Below are 13,929 nucleotides of genomic sequence, written 5' to 3' on the forward strand. Positions count from 1 at the left end.
TCTAGGTGAGGGGGAGCAATTTTGATTATATCAAAGTTGATATACATGGTTATTGAGAGCACGTTAAGGTATCCTTGACCTATTTACTTTGCCTGATTCTCCAAATTTCAGAGGCGGCTCAGGATATTAACAACCTTCAATTATCAATCTTCCAGCTAGTACTAATTTCCGCGTATGTCTTAATCCAAACAACTACTACAAGATTCCAAGGAAAACATAATCCAATTTAAAAGAGCCGACGCTTTTTCTTATTCATCACGAGGTAGAGCCTACTATTGACTATAATTATATTGTCATATTATATAGGGTCTGCGTGTTGATTTTTTAATTTGTTTTGCAGTTTTCGTGCAGAAGAACTGTTGAATAAGATCAGATTTTTTTTTTTAAAATTCATTAAGTAGAGACTTGTAAGACCAAGGAGAAGATACAAACATCTGAAACAATTTCCAGCATGCAAGTAAGTTTACAGTGGCCTTGACTTCTGCAGTAGTACTGCTGTAGTAGTGACTCCGAAAAAGATTCAGGAACCCTCTTCCCCAACACCATGGACAACAGAAAAGCAGAGAATTCAGCAGAAAGACAAGACCCCGAGTCTAATTCCAGTTCCAGCAGATCCAAGAAAGGCAGTTGGATCACCTTTCCGTTTATCATGGGTCTCTTTCTTTTCTCTTCCTCTTTTTTTTTTTTTTTTTTTTCACACGAGCTTCGCAATTACTAGCACATATATAGAATTAAGCATCAAACAGTAATAACGTAATAGACTAAAAATGACATACAGGCCACTGTTTTTCATATGGCAGCTACCGTGGTGGGTACATCACTTGCTTTTGGAGGACTGACTTCCAATCTGATTGTGTATCTGATTCAAGAATTCAATATCAAAAGCATCAGTGCTGCCGAAATTTTTAATGTGGTTAATGGATGCATCACCATATTTCCCATTGCTGGAGCCATCGTAGCTGATTCTTTTCTTGGATGTTACTCTGTCATCTGGATTTCATCTTTAATCTCATCCCTGGTGAGCAATGTTTCTAGCTTTGTTCTAATCCCCTATGTTTTCTTGATCTTTTTTGTGGTCCTCTTTATATTGATTCTAGCAAGAATTGGTGCATGTTTTGCAGGGCATGTTGATAATAGTTATGACAGCAGCACTCAATAAATTGAGACCTCCGCAATGTGAAAACGGATCGAGTCTCTGCATAAGCCCGTCAGGAGTTCAACTTGCAGTTCTTTATATCGGCTTAGCCCTAGCATCTCTTGGGATGGCAGGTTCACGATTCACCATTGGACCAATGGGAGCAAATCAATTTGATAAACCAAAGCATCAAGAAATTTTCTTTAATTGGTACATTTTCGCAATGTACACAGCCACTGCTATAAGCTTGACCGTCATTGTATATATTGAAAATAGTGTGAGTTGGGCATGGGGTTTTGGGATTTCTGTTGCTGCAAATATAGTTGGATTAGCACTATTTTTAGTTGGCCGTGGTTTCTACCGCCAGCTAAAGCCACAAGGGAGCCCTTTTACTGGCTTGGCTCGCGTTGTTATTGCAGCTACCAGGAAAAGGAATTTGTTGCTCTCCCAAAACACTGAAGATTATTGCCAAGACCCGGAAACAACGACCTTTGTCATGCCTACAAAATTTTTCAAGTAAGAACCATTACCACCTTAAAATTGAATTGCTGCACATATTATCCATTCATTTTTCACCTAAATTTGTTGAAATTTAATTAAACAAAACTTTACCACGAATTATAGGTTCTTAAACCACGCAGCACTGAAAACTGAAGGAGACACCGATCTAGATGGCTCTATAAAGAAACCGTGGAAGGTTTGTACAGTGAAAGAAGTAGAAGACTTCAAAAGCCTAAGTAAAATGCTCCCAATATGGTCAACTGCTTTACTCGTTTCCCCCCCACTAGCCGTCCAACTGAGTATGACAGTCATCCAAGCTCTAGCAATGGACCGTCATGTAGGAGCTCATTTCAAAACTCCAGCTGGTAGTGTTCAAGTCTTCATATTCCTATCGACTTGCATGACCATTTTCTTTCTAGACCGATTTCTATTCCCCATGTGGGAGAAGTTCATGCACCGAGCCATCACGCCTCTCCAGCGGGTTGGGATTGGCCATTTGTTCGATGTTCTTAGCATGGCCGTTTTAGCCCTGGTGGAGGCTAAGAGGCTAAAATTGGCGCGAATGCACCACCTGCAGGACCAGGATAATTCTGTGGTGCCCATGTCAGTCTTCTGGCTTGTGCCATCCTTTGCTCTTGCTGGTATTGGAGAAGCATTTCATTTCCCTGGACATATTTTGTTTTATTACCAAGAATTTCCAGTATCCTTAAAAAGTACATCGACCGCAGTTGTTGCCTTGTCTATCGGTATTGGCTTTAACCTGGGCAACGGATTGATTAATGCTGTTAAAAAGACAACAGAGTGGTTGCCTGATAACATAAACAGAGGTAGACTAGATAATGTGTACTGGCTGGTAACTATCCTGGGAGGCCTCAACTTCTGTTATTTTCTTCTATGTTCCTCCATGTACAAGTATCAAAATGTCGAAAAGGTAACTGATGATGCTGTAAATGAACAATGAGAAGATGTAGTTTCCACCATGCATTGGCATATTCATAGAATAAGTTGATGATCAGGGATTATGTTTTGGCTGTAGCTACATTCTGTATCTGCAAAGCACTTCAAAAATTTAAGAGAAGTTACGATAATAGTTTGTGCAAAAGTCAAGAGTTACGCAATTCAATCAGGACTGTTTAAGTAATAGAGGAATTGAACAATAATTGAACTTGCAAACAACGAATTGATTAATTCCTTCATTCAATATGTCATTTTTTTTTCTCCTCCTCCTCCTTTCAACGTGTCTAGTTATAAATAATTCCCTCCAATAAACTATTTTGCATCGCGGTAATTTAGGTTTTAGGGTTTAAGGGAGTAATTTTTCTTGTGATCTTTTTCCCATTGAAACTCAATAAAGTTCAACTATGCTTCAGGAAACAAAGATGAAAATGGTCTATCTTCTGATCATTTCGAGGGATATCCATAGTTTTTGATTTTGTAACTCCAACATAGCCTTTTCATAATTTTCATAAAGAATAACCTGTTCATATGAATTTGTGAAAGATGGTTGTCGTTCCCTTTACTCCATTGGCTCGTAAGAACGTTTCTTTAATACTTCTAACAACCTAGAGGATATTCTACACATCTGACAGAAACAAAAACCTTTGTACATAATCGCCTGGTCATCTACCAACCGTCGCCAAAGCATATATCAGTGGGATCCCAAGTTGCCAATGAAATGATATCACAATCAGAATCAGTGTTAGAATGATGTACAATCAATAATTTTGCTTCTCCAGTGAAGCTCTCAGTTTAAAATTGCAACTTATTCCAAAATGTCAACTGCTGACCATCGCAGAAAGGATTATTGTACTTTGTAGTAGGTGTGGATACTGATCCTATTCTTTGGGCTCGTGATTTAAAGGGGGAGATAAAAAAATCTACCTGTGAATCTGCGATGCATCATATATATTCCTGAACCTCGTACTTCAATCCCGTCGAGTAAATGAGCTCTCTTTCACATTTTTTCTTTTGGAAATCCTGGGTAGTTTTTTATCTGATTCAGTAATTTTGTTGATAGAGCTGTTGTAGTGCTTAATGTCCAAATATGGCATCTTGAAAGCAGGAGTCGATATGATGAGCAAAAGAGAGACATTGACGAAATGAAAAAGTGATCCAGCTGCCTTTCTTGGCCCTGGAGAAGTAGATTAGACTGGGCTCTTCCACTGTGTTTGTCACACTAAAATTCAATCATTAAGCAAAAAATAAATAAATAAATTACTCCATAAAATTACGTTCGTACCTATACCTGATCTTTCTATATACTCCAACTCTACATAAATCATACTACTGGTCAAGTTGTCTTATGTGTATATAAAGTAGTACTCCCCGAAACTGAAAAATAATATACTCCTCGTAGCGAATTTCAAAGTTTACCAACTGATTGGCAACCTTTCTTTTTCTCAAATTAAATAAGTAAAGATATTGACAAATAACCTTCAATTTTGAGTTCTTCCAGCTAGTACTAGTTTGTAGAGATGTCTTAGTTCAAATAACTCTGGATTTCAAGAAAAACAATATCTTATGTTAAAAAAGCCAATCTCTTTTCTTATTTAGCATGAACGAGGAAATATTATAGACTAATGAATACTATATTATCATACGTGAAATGTGACTGAATTTTTTTTTATCCTAGTTTTCGTGCAGAAGAACTGCTAAATAAGAGCAGCTTTTGTTGTTAAATGAAAATTTTGAGATCAAGGAGAACAAACAAACATTTGAAACAATTTTTAGCATGCTTGTTGTATTACATTGGCCTTGACCGCTGCATTAATAGTAGCACCATGGACACAAATGTTCAGAATTCAACAGGTGGACAAGATCCCGAGTCTAATTCCAGTTCCAGCAGAGCCAAGCAAGGCGGGTGGATCACCGTTCCTTTCATCATGGGTCTCTTTCTCTAATCCTCTTTTCTCACCAGCTTCAAAAGATTGAAGCATAAATCTACATAAGTGTAAGCATTTGAATCTAATAATAATGAGTAGGCGATATACTTACTGTTTTTTCACATTGTAGCGGCCATGGCGGGCACATCACTTACTTTTGGAGGATTCCCTTCCAATCTGATTGTGTTTCTGATTCAAGAATTCAACATCAATAGCATAAGTGCTGCTAAAATCTTTAATGTAGTTACCGGCTCCACCTTCATTATTCCCATAGCTGGAGCCATCTTAGCCGATACCTTTCTGGGATGTTACTCCGTCTACTGGATTTCTTCTTTAATCTCATCCCTGGTGAGTGTTTTTCTAGTTTTTCTTTTCCTAATGGCCTATGTTTTTTTTTTTTTCAAGTCCCATTTACATTGATTCTGGTAAAATTTGCTATGCATTTTGCAGGGCATGTTGATACTAGTCATGACAGCAGCTGTCAAAAAATTGAGACCTCCGCAATGTGAGAATGGAGTTGGCTTGTGCATAAAACCGTCAGAGAGTCAATTGGGAGTTCTTTATATCGGCTTAGCTCTAGCATCTCTAGGGTTGGCAGGAACCCGATTCACTGTTGGAACCATCGGAGCAGATCAATTTGATAAACCAAAGCATCGAGGGATTTTCTTTAATTGGTACATTTTCGTAATGTACATATGCACTGTTATTAGCGCCACAGTTATTGTATATATTCAAGATAGTGTGAGTTGGGCATGGGGTTTCGGAATTTGTGTTGTCGCAAATACACTTGGATTAGCACTATTTGTAGCTGGCACTGGTTTCTATCGTCGTTTTAAGCCACAAGGGAGCCCTTTTGCTAGCTTGGCTCGTGTTATTGTTGCAGCCACCAGGAAAAGGAATTTGTTGCTCTCTCAAAACGCCGAAGATTATTGCCGTACCTACAAAATTCTTCGGGTATGAACCACTGATGTTAGGGTGACATTCAAAATTTCAAATAATATAAACGGCTTGTTTGCAATATTTTCCACCAATTGTTAAGAGTCTTAGAGAAAGTTAAGCTAAATTTCTTTGGCGTCAAACCAATTTGACATCTAATCATGTGTAATGTTACATCTCAAAAACTACAGGCTCTTGAACTGCGCAGCGTCGAAAACTGAAGAGGACACAGACCAAGACGGTTCCATTAGGAAACCGTGGCGGGTGTGTACAGTGAAAGAAGTGGAAGATTTCAAAAGCCTAATCAAATTGCTACCAATCTGGTCAACTGCTTTGCTCGTTTCTGTCCCTCTTGCCATCCAGTTGAGCATGGTGGTCATCCAGGCTCTGACGATGGATCGTCATATTGGACCTCATTTCAAAATTCCAGCAGGTACCGTGCCAGTCTTCCTATCAATATCCACTTGCATCACCATCTTTTTGATAGATCGACTCCTGCTTCCTCTATGGGAGAAGTTCACATACCGTCCCATGACAGCGCTCCAGCGAGTCGGGATCGGACATGTGCTCGACGTTCTTGGCATGGGCGTATTAGCGCTGGCGGAGGCAAGAAGGCTGAAAGCGGCGCAACTGCATAACCTTCAAGACCAGGACAACTCTGTAGTGCCAATGTCGGTCTTCTGGCTTGTGCCATCACTAGCTCTTGCTGGTAGCCAAGAAGCATTTCTTTTTCCGGGTCATATTTCATTCTATTACCAAGAATTTCCAGCATCCCTAAAAAGTACATCAACTGCAGTTCTTGGAATGTCTATTGGCATTTCCTTCTACGTAAAAGAGAACGGATTGGTTGCCTAATAACATAAACAATGGGAGACTAGATAACGTGTACTGGCTGGTCACTATTCTCGGCGGCCTTAACTTTTGTTATTTTCTTCTATGTTCCTCCATGTACAAGTATCAAAATGATGAAAAGGCAACTGATGCTTCTGTAGACGAAGAATAAGACGATGCTTTGCTGCATCTTGGAAAGCATATATACGGTTCTATTTTCTGTTGCAGTTTCCTCATGTTGTATTGAACTTTTCATAGAATAAGCTGACGACCTGGAATTATTTTCTTGGCAATAAAACTATGAAAGTATGAGCAAAGTCAAGGGCTAACGAGATTTTAGTGCTAAAGCACTTCAACTCAAAATTCCTATTCGAGTACATTTTAATATTTTATAAGTCAATGGCTATGGCTAGTATTTCTTCTTCTTTTTTTTTAAATTTATGGGCCATAAAATTCTGTGATAGCCGTCAACGGGTTGGATTTGGGTCAAAATTAGTAACTTCTTGTTTAAAGCCAATTAGTTGTAGTTGTTAGATTCAAATTCGTTTACTAGACTGGTGTTCGTGTGTAGTTCTGAATTCCCCTTATCTACACCTTGCTAATATTTCATTTATGATTCTCTTAGTTTCTATCACACTAAGGTTCTGTTTGGATTACTATTTTTAGAATTTTTGTAAGAAAATATACTGTAACGATTTGATATATGAGAGGTAAAAGGATAATTGTAAAATATGTTCACGAAAAATATAAAAAATTTTTGGCAGAAAAACACAATTCAAATTTTGACATCACCACCTTTAATTCTATGCTTCACGAATCCCCAATTCCTTCCTCTATTTCTCATCTTTGGCACTTACATATTCACATTTTTTCTTTTGGTTTCTGTAACAACAAAATAAAATTGGTTAAACAGCATTCTTTTTTCTTTTTTTTTTATTATCAATTTTATACTGCGAAGAATAAGGAAGTTCTATACTTGACCGGGGGGGGGGGGGGGGGAGGGGGGTTTTAATTTGATTATGCATGTGATGGTAGAACCCATTGAAGAGAAGATACATTTTACGTACATAAGTCGTGGAATGTTTGCCCTACCATAATGAAAATAAAAATATAAGAAATATGACGAGTTTGGCGTTTGGGTCGAGAATGTAGATGTAGTCTTCTTGTCTTGGATTATCAGCTTTTTTTCATCTGGATCATTTGGTTTATTAACGCTTTCAAGTAGACTAAGGTTCCATTTGATAAAATTGAATTTGAATTGTGAAGTTTGAATACTGAAACAGTTAACTTGCTAAATTTTAAGCATTGAAAAGAAATACATGAATGTTTGAATTTTAATACTAAATTTATTTATACTGTTTGATAAATATTTATAACTGAATGATTAATAAGTTTAATTTGACAATTTTGCCCTTATATCTTTTCATTCAAAAAAGAAATAGAACCTATGATTTAATTAACTTAAAATTGTTAGGCATGAAAATGACAATATTTATTTTTAAATCAAATTAATATAAAAGATGAAATATATTATATGAGGAGTATGGAGAAGATGTGAAAGTCATTTGAAAGTGAGAAAAGAGACGCAGAAAATCGTTAGATAGAGAATATCAGGTTGTTTAATTAGATAAGAATTTTAAACATAATTAACAAACAAGAGTAGATTTGGTAGATAAGATAAGGTAGTTGAAGTAATTCTATTGGTTCTTATATGAATTAAGCGTTCAGTTAGGATTCTTGTGCTGAAAAAAATATATACAAATTCAGCACTATTTAACAAGTTCAGCAGATATATTTTCATTTATCAAATACTCAAAACATATGAATGTCTGAAAATGTTTAGTTTCAGCACTTTTTTATATTATTAAACAAACTCTAATACTGAAAATATGTCTTGAGGATGCTTAGGCTTCATTTGGACGGAAGGAAATGAAGGGAAAGGAAGGAAATTATACCAATGGAAAATAAAGAAAAAGAAAGTAGAAAAAAGCAATTTCCCTTCATTTTGTTTAGATCGAATATGGAAGGAAAAGAAAGGAAATCCTGAAATTTTGTTTGGTTTGAGGAAGGAAAAGATCAGGTTTTAGTTATTTAAAAAGGATGAGAAAAACAACTGTTTAAAAAAATTTTAATTATTATATTAGATTTGATTTTCTTTTCCTCCGTGGTTTCTGTCCACTTTTGGATGGAAAATCATAATCCAACAAAATAATTATATCATTTTCCTCCCTTTCCCTCTCTATCCTTTCATTTGCTTCCTCAAAAATTAATCCAAGTATGAAAAATCAATTCCTCTCCTATCTTTTCCCCCCGAATCCTTCAATCAAAATGATGCCTTAAGAGTTCTAGGTTCAAATCTCTCTCATTCCTCCCTCCTCCTCCACTCCTTAAATCCCACTCTTTCTTTACTAAAATTTTTTTAAAAAAATAATTATTGAAAATATATTGCTTGCGATGGGAAGATTGCTTCGGCTTAATTCCTATGGAGCTATAAAACTTGAAATAGGTTTATCGCACTGAGGATCTTTTGTAGCTTTTTTTTTTTTTAATTTAGTCTCCATATAGGTCTAAAAAAGACTTATGGAAATTCAACTTGCTAAGAAAATTAGCAGGCTATTAAGGCGGTTGCTGCTGTAATTTTTAACGGAGTTTGATGGAGGGAGAGAGAATTCCACAACGCCGGAGCGGGCATTTTGGAGATATTGAGCAAAATTTCTGTAGCAGGATTATTTATACTCTGACAATTTCACCGGTCATTAATCACATCTATCTCAATCCTATGATGTCCAAATAGTTGTCCAAATTGCAAATTTGTCATCTTGTGCTGGACGCACAATGTTACTTAGTGCTAGACGAGGACAAGATGAATGATGGAGAGGCCTGGAAAATAAGAAAAGGTACAACTACATTTTCAGGCCCTGCTGCAATGTAGAAGCGGGTCCTCTCATCAGTATGAGTGGACTCCGCTCTCCCTGATATTGTGGGGATGGCCCAAACTTGCTAGTCTAGTGACTTTGTGTGGTAAAGGATAAAATATTCTACACGCAATATGGTAATGACTTCAACAGCTCTTTCCTTGCCAAAGATTCTTTTTTTTTTTATTTATTTATAAAAAGTTTGAATGAATTTGATTCCGGTCATCGCACAAATCAGGGGTATACCTTCAAAACTAGAGATCGTTTATAGAAATTCTTACAAATTGTCCATCAATAGCAAAATTCGAATATACGATTTTTTATAAAAAAATGATGCGTTCTTGTGCATCAAGTCAACTTGTGTTGGCTTTCTTTGCCAAAGTTGAAAAAGGAACAATACACTCTGCTCTCGCCCATGCTCTCAGTGGATCTGCAGCATCCATTACGAAAAAATAGTAAACGCTTGAAAGCGCAATTCTACTGGATTTGGAAGGATATGGGGTGGCAATGGTGGTTGGATTATGGCATCCTAAAAGTAGGGGCTAGAAGACATGCAAACGTGAAAAACTCAAATAGCGTTTTTTGAAGCTCTGGAAATGGGGAGTATTATATCTTTGTCATTTAATTTAGAGTAAATTGCTTTTTACCCTCCCGGGGTTTGATATTTATTACAAAACTTCTCTATTATCTAAAAACCTCTATGGTTTAAGAACTCATACATAACCCCTCATAATTTCATCTAGAATATCACTATTGCACATCTGTTGGATTTTAGGACAATGTACAGATTTGAATCCCTAATCTGTAGTTTGGGCTGCACCTTATACTTCAACTAGTGGCCAACTCGCCTAAAAGGAGACACTACCTGAAGGCTAGAATACATCACCAAACTGAAACTCATTAGTTTAAAAAAAAAAACCTTGAACATTTTCGGCTTGGGATTTTAGCAGTCGTTTGGATAAAGGATTTTGTCATTACGTAATTCTGTCCAAAAGTTTCCCTTGTTGAGGATCTAATTATGGGAATTCATTGAACGGTTTACCTATTTTGACCTAGAGATTGATTCCTGGACATCTATCAATTTATGGATCCAAAATGATTAGCATGTACAATTACACGTAGCCAAAAGAAATGTAAATAAGTTTTGAACATTAGCATTTTCTATGATGATCCTGCGTCAAGAAATACAACTACATATATGTTTCATGTAAAGATGAAGCAAAGCATCTTCTTATTTTTCATTTACAGAGGCATCCGTTGAGTTTTCAACATTTTGATACTTGTACAAACAGGCACATCCAAGAAAATAACAGAAGTTGAGGCCTCCTAGTATAGTAATCAGCCAGTACACATTATCTAGTCTCCCTCTGTTTATGTTATCAGGAAGCCAATCTGTTGTCTTTCTAACAAGGTCGATCAATGCATTGCCCATGTAAAAGCCAATGCCAATAGACAATGCAACTACTGCAGTTGATGTACTTTTCAGGGATGCTGGAAATTCTTGGTAATAAAATGAAATATGACCCGGAAAATGAAAGGCTTCTCCAATACCAGCAAGAGCTAGTGATGGCACAAGCCAAAAGACTGACATTGGTACCACAGCATTATCGTGGCCTTCAATGTTATGAAGCTGCACTGTCTTCAGCCTCTTTGCCTCCACCAGGGCTAAAACAGCCATGCTAAGAACGTCGAGCAAATGCCCAATTCCAACCCGCTGCAGGGTGGTGATTGGCCGGTGAGTGAACTTCTCCCATACCGGAAATAGGAGTCGATCTAGGAAAAATATGGTGATGCATGTGGATATGGATATGAAGACTGGCATGGTACCTGCTGGAATTTTAAAATGAGCTCCAATATGACGGTCCATTGTTAGAGCCTGGATGATTACCATACTCAATTGGATGACAAGAGGGACGGCGACGAGCAAAGCACTTGACCAGAGTGGTAGCATTTTGATTAGGCTTTTGAAATCTTCTACTTCTTTCACAGTGCATAGTCGCCAGGATTTCCTAATGGAACCAGCCAGCTCGGCGTCTCCTTCAGTTTTCAACGCTGCACGGTTTAAGAATCTGCAGATATTTTTTTTTTTGGTGTTACACATTGATTAGATATCCAATCGGTTTGGCACTGGAATAAGTTTGAATCCTCAATTGCTTACAACAATTAATGGTGAACGTTGCAAAACAAGTGTTTCATACGACTATAATTTATAATGCATCCTAGTACTAGTGAATGAATCAGTCTTGACTGTAACGTGATAGTGGTTCTTACCTGAAAAATTTTGTAGGCATAATGAAGGTCATATTTCTGTGGTCTTGGCAATAATCTTCACTCTTTAGTGAGAGCAGCAAATTCCTTTTTCTAGTAGCTGCGACAATAACTCGACCCAAGCTGGCAAAAGGGCTCCCGTGTGGCTTGATACGATGATAGAAACCACTGCCAGCTAAAAATAGTACTAATCCAATTACATTTCCAGCAAAACAAATGCCAAACCCCCATGCCCAACTGACATTATCTTGAATGTACACAATTGCCGTGGAGCATACCGCAGTGGATATGTACATTACAAAAATGTACCAATTAAAGAAAATCCCTTGATACTTTGGTTTATCAAATTGATTTGCTCCCATTGGTCCGACAGTGAATCGGGTCCCGGCCATCCCTATAGATGCTAGAGCCAAACTGATATAAAGCACTGCAAATTGGAACTCTGATGGGCTTCTGCAGAGGTTGGATCCATTTTCGCAATGCGGAGGTCTCAATTTACTAAACGCTGCTGTCAGTGATATTAACAACATGCCCTGCAAAATCAAGAAAATGTCTTTCCAAATCAACCTTTCCAGTTTGATCATATACTAGAAACTGTAAGTCCAGAAAACAATAGATTTGGTGACCAGAGATGAGATGAGGGAAGATATCCAGACGACAGAGTAACATCCCAGATAGGAATCAGCAATGATGGCTCCAGCAACAGGGAATATGGAGACGCAGCCGTTGACCACATTGAAAATTTTAGCAGCACTGATACTCTTAACGTTGAATTCTTGAATCAGATACACAATAAGGTTGGACACAAGTCCTCCATAAGCTAGTGATATGCCCGTCACCATCGCTATCAAATCCAAATATAACCACCAAGTGTATTAAACTTGTGATCTGTACAATTAGTTAGTAGTGAACTGGTAATTAAGTGGAGTGATAAATGAAGAGGGAGGGAAGAGAGACAGGGACCTAGGATGAAAGGCAAGGTGATCCAGCCGCCTTTCTTGGGTATGCTGGAAGTTGAAGCAGACTTAGGATCTTCAGCATCACCAGAGTGCAGTATTTTGTCGATTTCCATGGTGCTGGGGAAGAGGGCTGCTCAGCTAAAATGTTGGCACTGTGTAAGCTGTAGTTCAGCAGCGGTCAATCCAGGTTGATTAATTTATATGGATAACATCCCATATAATTGCATCTCTCCCGCGTTATTATAATATATACTAAGTCACTCTACTTCAGCTGTTCTTTCCCATCAAAATGGGCAAAATGTCTTCTACTTGTGTATGGTGTTCCGGTCTGAAGCTTATCATTAAATGTAAGCAAGCCGCCTCTAGTTTAATTACTAGTACAAATCACTGAACAGTTTTTAAATGGGAATAAACAGGTACCTATATTGGTTAGCATCTGTAGCAAGGCTTAGTTTGGGAGTTCAGTGAGGAAAAAGAAGAAAACAGTGAACTTAGACCGCTTCAGTTCATTTGGGAGCGGGAAAAAGAAAAGATGATTTTGTATTCATTGAGAATTGCTGTTCTGCTCTCTACATAGCGTTTAAGCAACTGGTGCTACTATGCAGTTGTCATCGATAGCTGGATGCCATTTTTAGCTCCGCATAGGAAGCTTACCGTGGGATGGCTAATACTAGTTTTTTGTTTTTTGGGGGGTCAGGGGAGACTCAAACCTTAAGGGTGTGTTTGGTTCACGGACTGGACGAGAGGGAATTACTTATTCTCAAATTATTCATTTTGGATTGAGTCATTCTTGGATGAGTAATTCTGTTATCTAATATTTGGTTAGTTTTATATTAGATAGGATGTCTTAGAAAATAACTTCAACCTGTGTTTGACTGAAGATAGGATAAGTTGGGATTACTTATTTATAGACCAAAATACCCCCTTTGACATACTTACAATTAGAGGTATTATTCGGGATTTAGTAAGTCCAAACTTAGTTTTTAATAGTGGATAAATTAATCAAAAATTTTAGAAGGGGCAAATTAGTTAAAAATTTAATTTTATCAATAATAGGGGTAAATTAGTCTAAAATTTAATTATTTCATTGAAATGGGCAAATTAATTCAAAACATAATTCTTTTATTAGTAGGGGCAAATTGTCCAAAATTTTATTATGTTATTAATGGGGGTAAATTAGTCTAAAATTTAAATATTATTATAGCTAGGAGGTAAGTTTGTATGGTTGTTAGAATAAAGTATTATTCTATTAGTAGGAGCAAATAAGTCCAAATTATCATCATCTCACTTTTTATTATGTTATTAATGGGGGTAAATTAGTCTAAAATTTAAATATTATTATAGCTAGGAGGTAAGTTTGTATGGTTGTTAGAATAAAGTATTATTCTATTAGTAGGAGCAAATAAGTCCAAATTATCATCATCTCACTTTTTATTCATCCCGAGATAACTCATACCACCTCTTCCATGGGATTATTTTATCCCCTATATGAGGGATTAATT

General features: G+C 37.1%; 2 protein-coding genes and 1 pseudogene across 2 annotated transcripts; 2 read left to right on the forward strand and 1 right to left on the reverse strand.

The window, feature by feature from the left end:
• Positions 1-379: 379 nt before the first annotated feature.
• Positions 380-2,724, forward strand: LOC113708565 (protein NRT1/ PTR FAMILY 2.7-like). The gene is made up of 4 exons (XM_027231039.2): positions 380-653; positions 801-1,018; positions 1,122-1,651; positions 1,760-2,724. Exons 1-4 carry the CDS (start codon positions 545-547, stop codon positions 2,595-2,597), a joined length of 1,695 nt encoding a protein of 564 aa, XP_027086840.1. The 5' UTR covers positions 380-544; the 3' UTR covers positions 2,598-2,724.
• Positions 2,725-4,653: 1,929 nt separating this feature from the next.
• On the forward strand, positions 4,654-6,457 carry LOC113695507 (protein NRT1/ PTR FAMILY 2.6-like; annotated as a pseudogene).
• A 3,944-nt stretch (positions 6,458-10,401) lies between these two features.
• Positions 10,402-12,716, reverse strand: LOC113708572 (protein NRT1/ PTR FAMILY 2.4-like). Its single transcript, XM_027231052.2, has 4 exons — positions 12,432-12,716; positions 12,095-12,312; positions 11,472-12,001; positions 10,402-11,269 (listed from the first exon to the last, which is right to left on the reverse strand). Exons 1-4 carry the CDS (start codon positions 12,538-12,540, stop codon positions 10,432-10,434), a joined length of 1,695 nt encoding a protein of 564 aa, XP_027086853.1. The 5' UTR covers positions 12,541-12,716; the 3' UTR covers positions 10,402-10,431.
• Positions 12,717-13,929: the final 1,213 nt, after the last annotated feature.

The sequence above is a fragment of the Coffea arabica genome, chromosome 1e, assembly GCF_036785885.1.
Source record: "Coffea arabica cultivar ET-39 chromosome 1e, Coffea Arabica ET-39 HiFi, whole genome shotgun sequence".
NCBI classification, from domain to species: Eukaryota; Viridiplantae; Streptophyta; class Magnoliopsida; order Gentianales; family Rubiaceae; genus Coffea; species Coffea arabica.

Bases quoted from the DNA above. Each gene is read 5' to 3' on its own strand.
- LOC113708565 (XM_027231039.2), top strand. From the start codon at position 545: ATGGACAACAGAAAAGCAGAGAATTCAGCAGAAAGACAAGACCCCGAG. The intron at 1,019-1,121 runs GTGAGCAATGTT...CATGTTTTGCAG, and splicing joins CATCTTTAATCTCATCCCTG to GGCATGTTGATAATAGTTAT. The intron at 1,652-1,759 runs GTAAGAACCATT...CACGAATTATAG, and splicing joins ATGCCTACAAAATTTTTCAA to GTTCTTAAACCACGCAGCAC.
- LOC113708572 (XM_027231052.2), bottom strand. From the start codon at position 12,540: ATGGAAATCGACAAAATACTGCACTCTGGTGATGCTGAAGATCCTAAG. The intron at 12,313-12,431 runs GTCCCTGTCTCT...TGGATTTGATAG, and splicing joins CACCTTGCCTTTCATCCTAG to CGATGGTGACGGGCATATCA. The intron at 12,002-12,094 runs GTCACCAAATCT...TTGATTTTGCAG, and splicing joins CTTCCCTCATCTCATCTCTG to GGCATGTTGTTAATATCACT.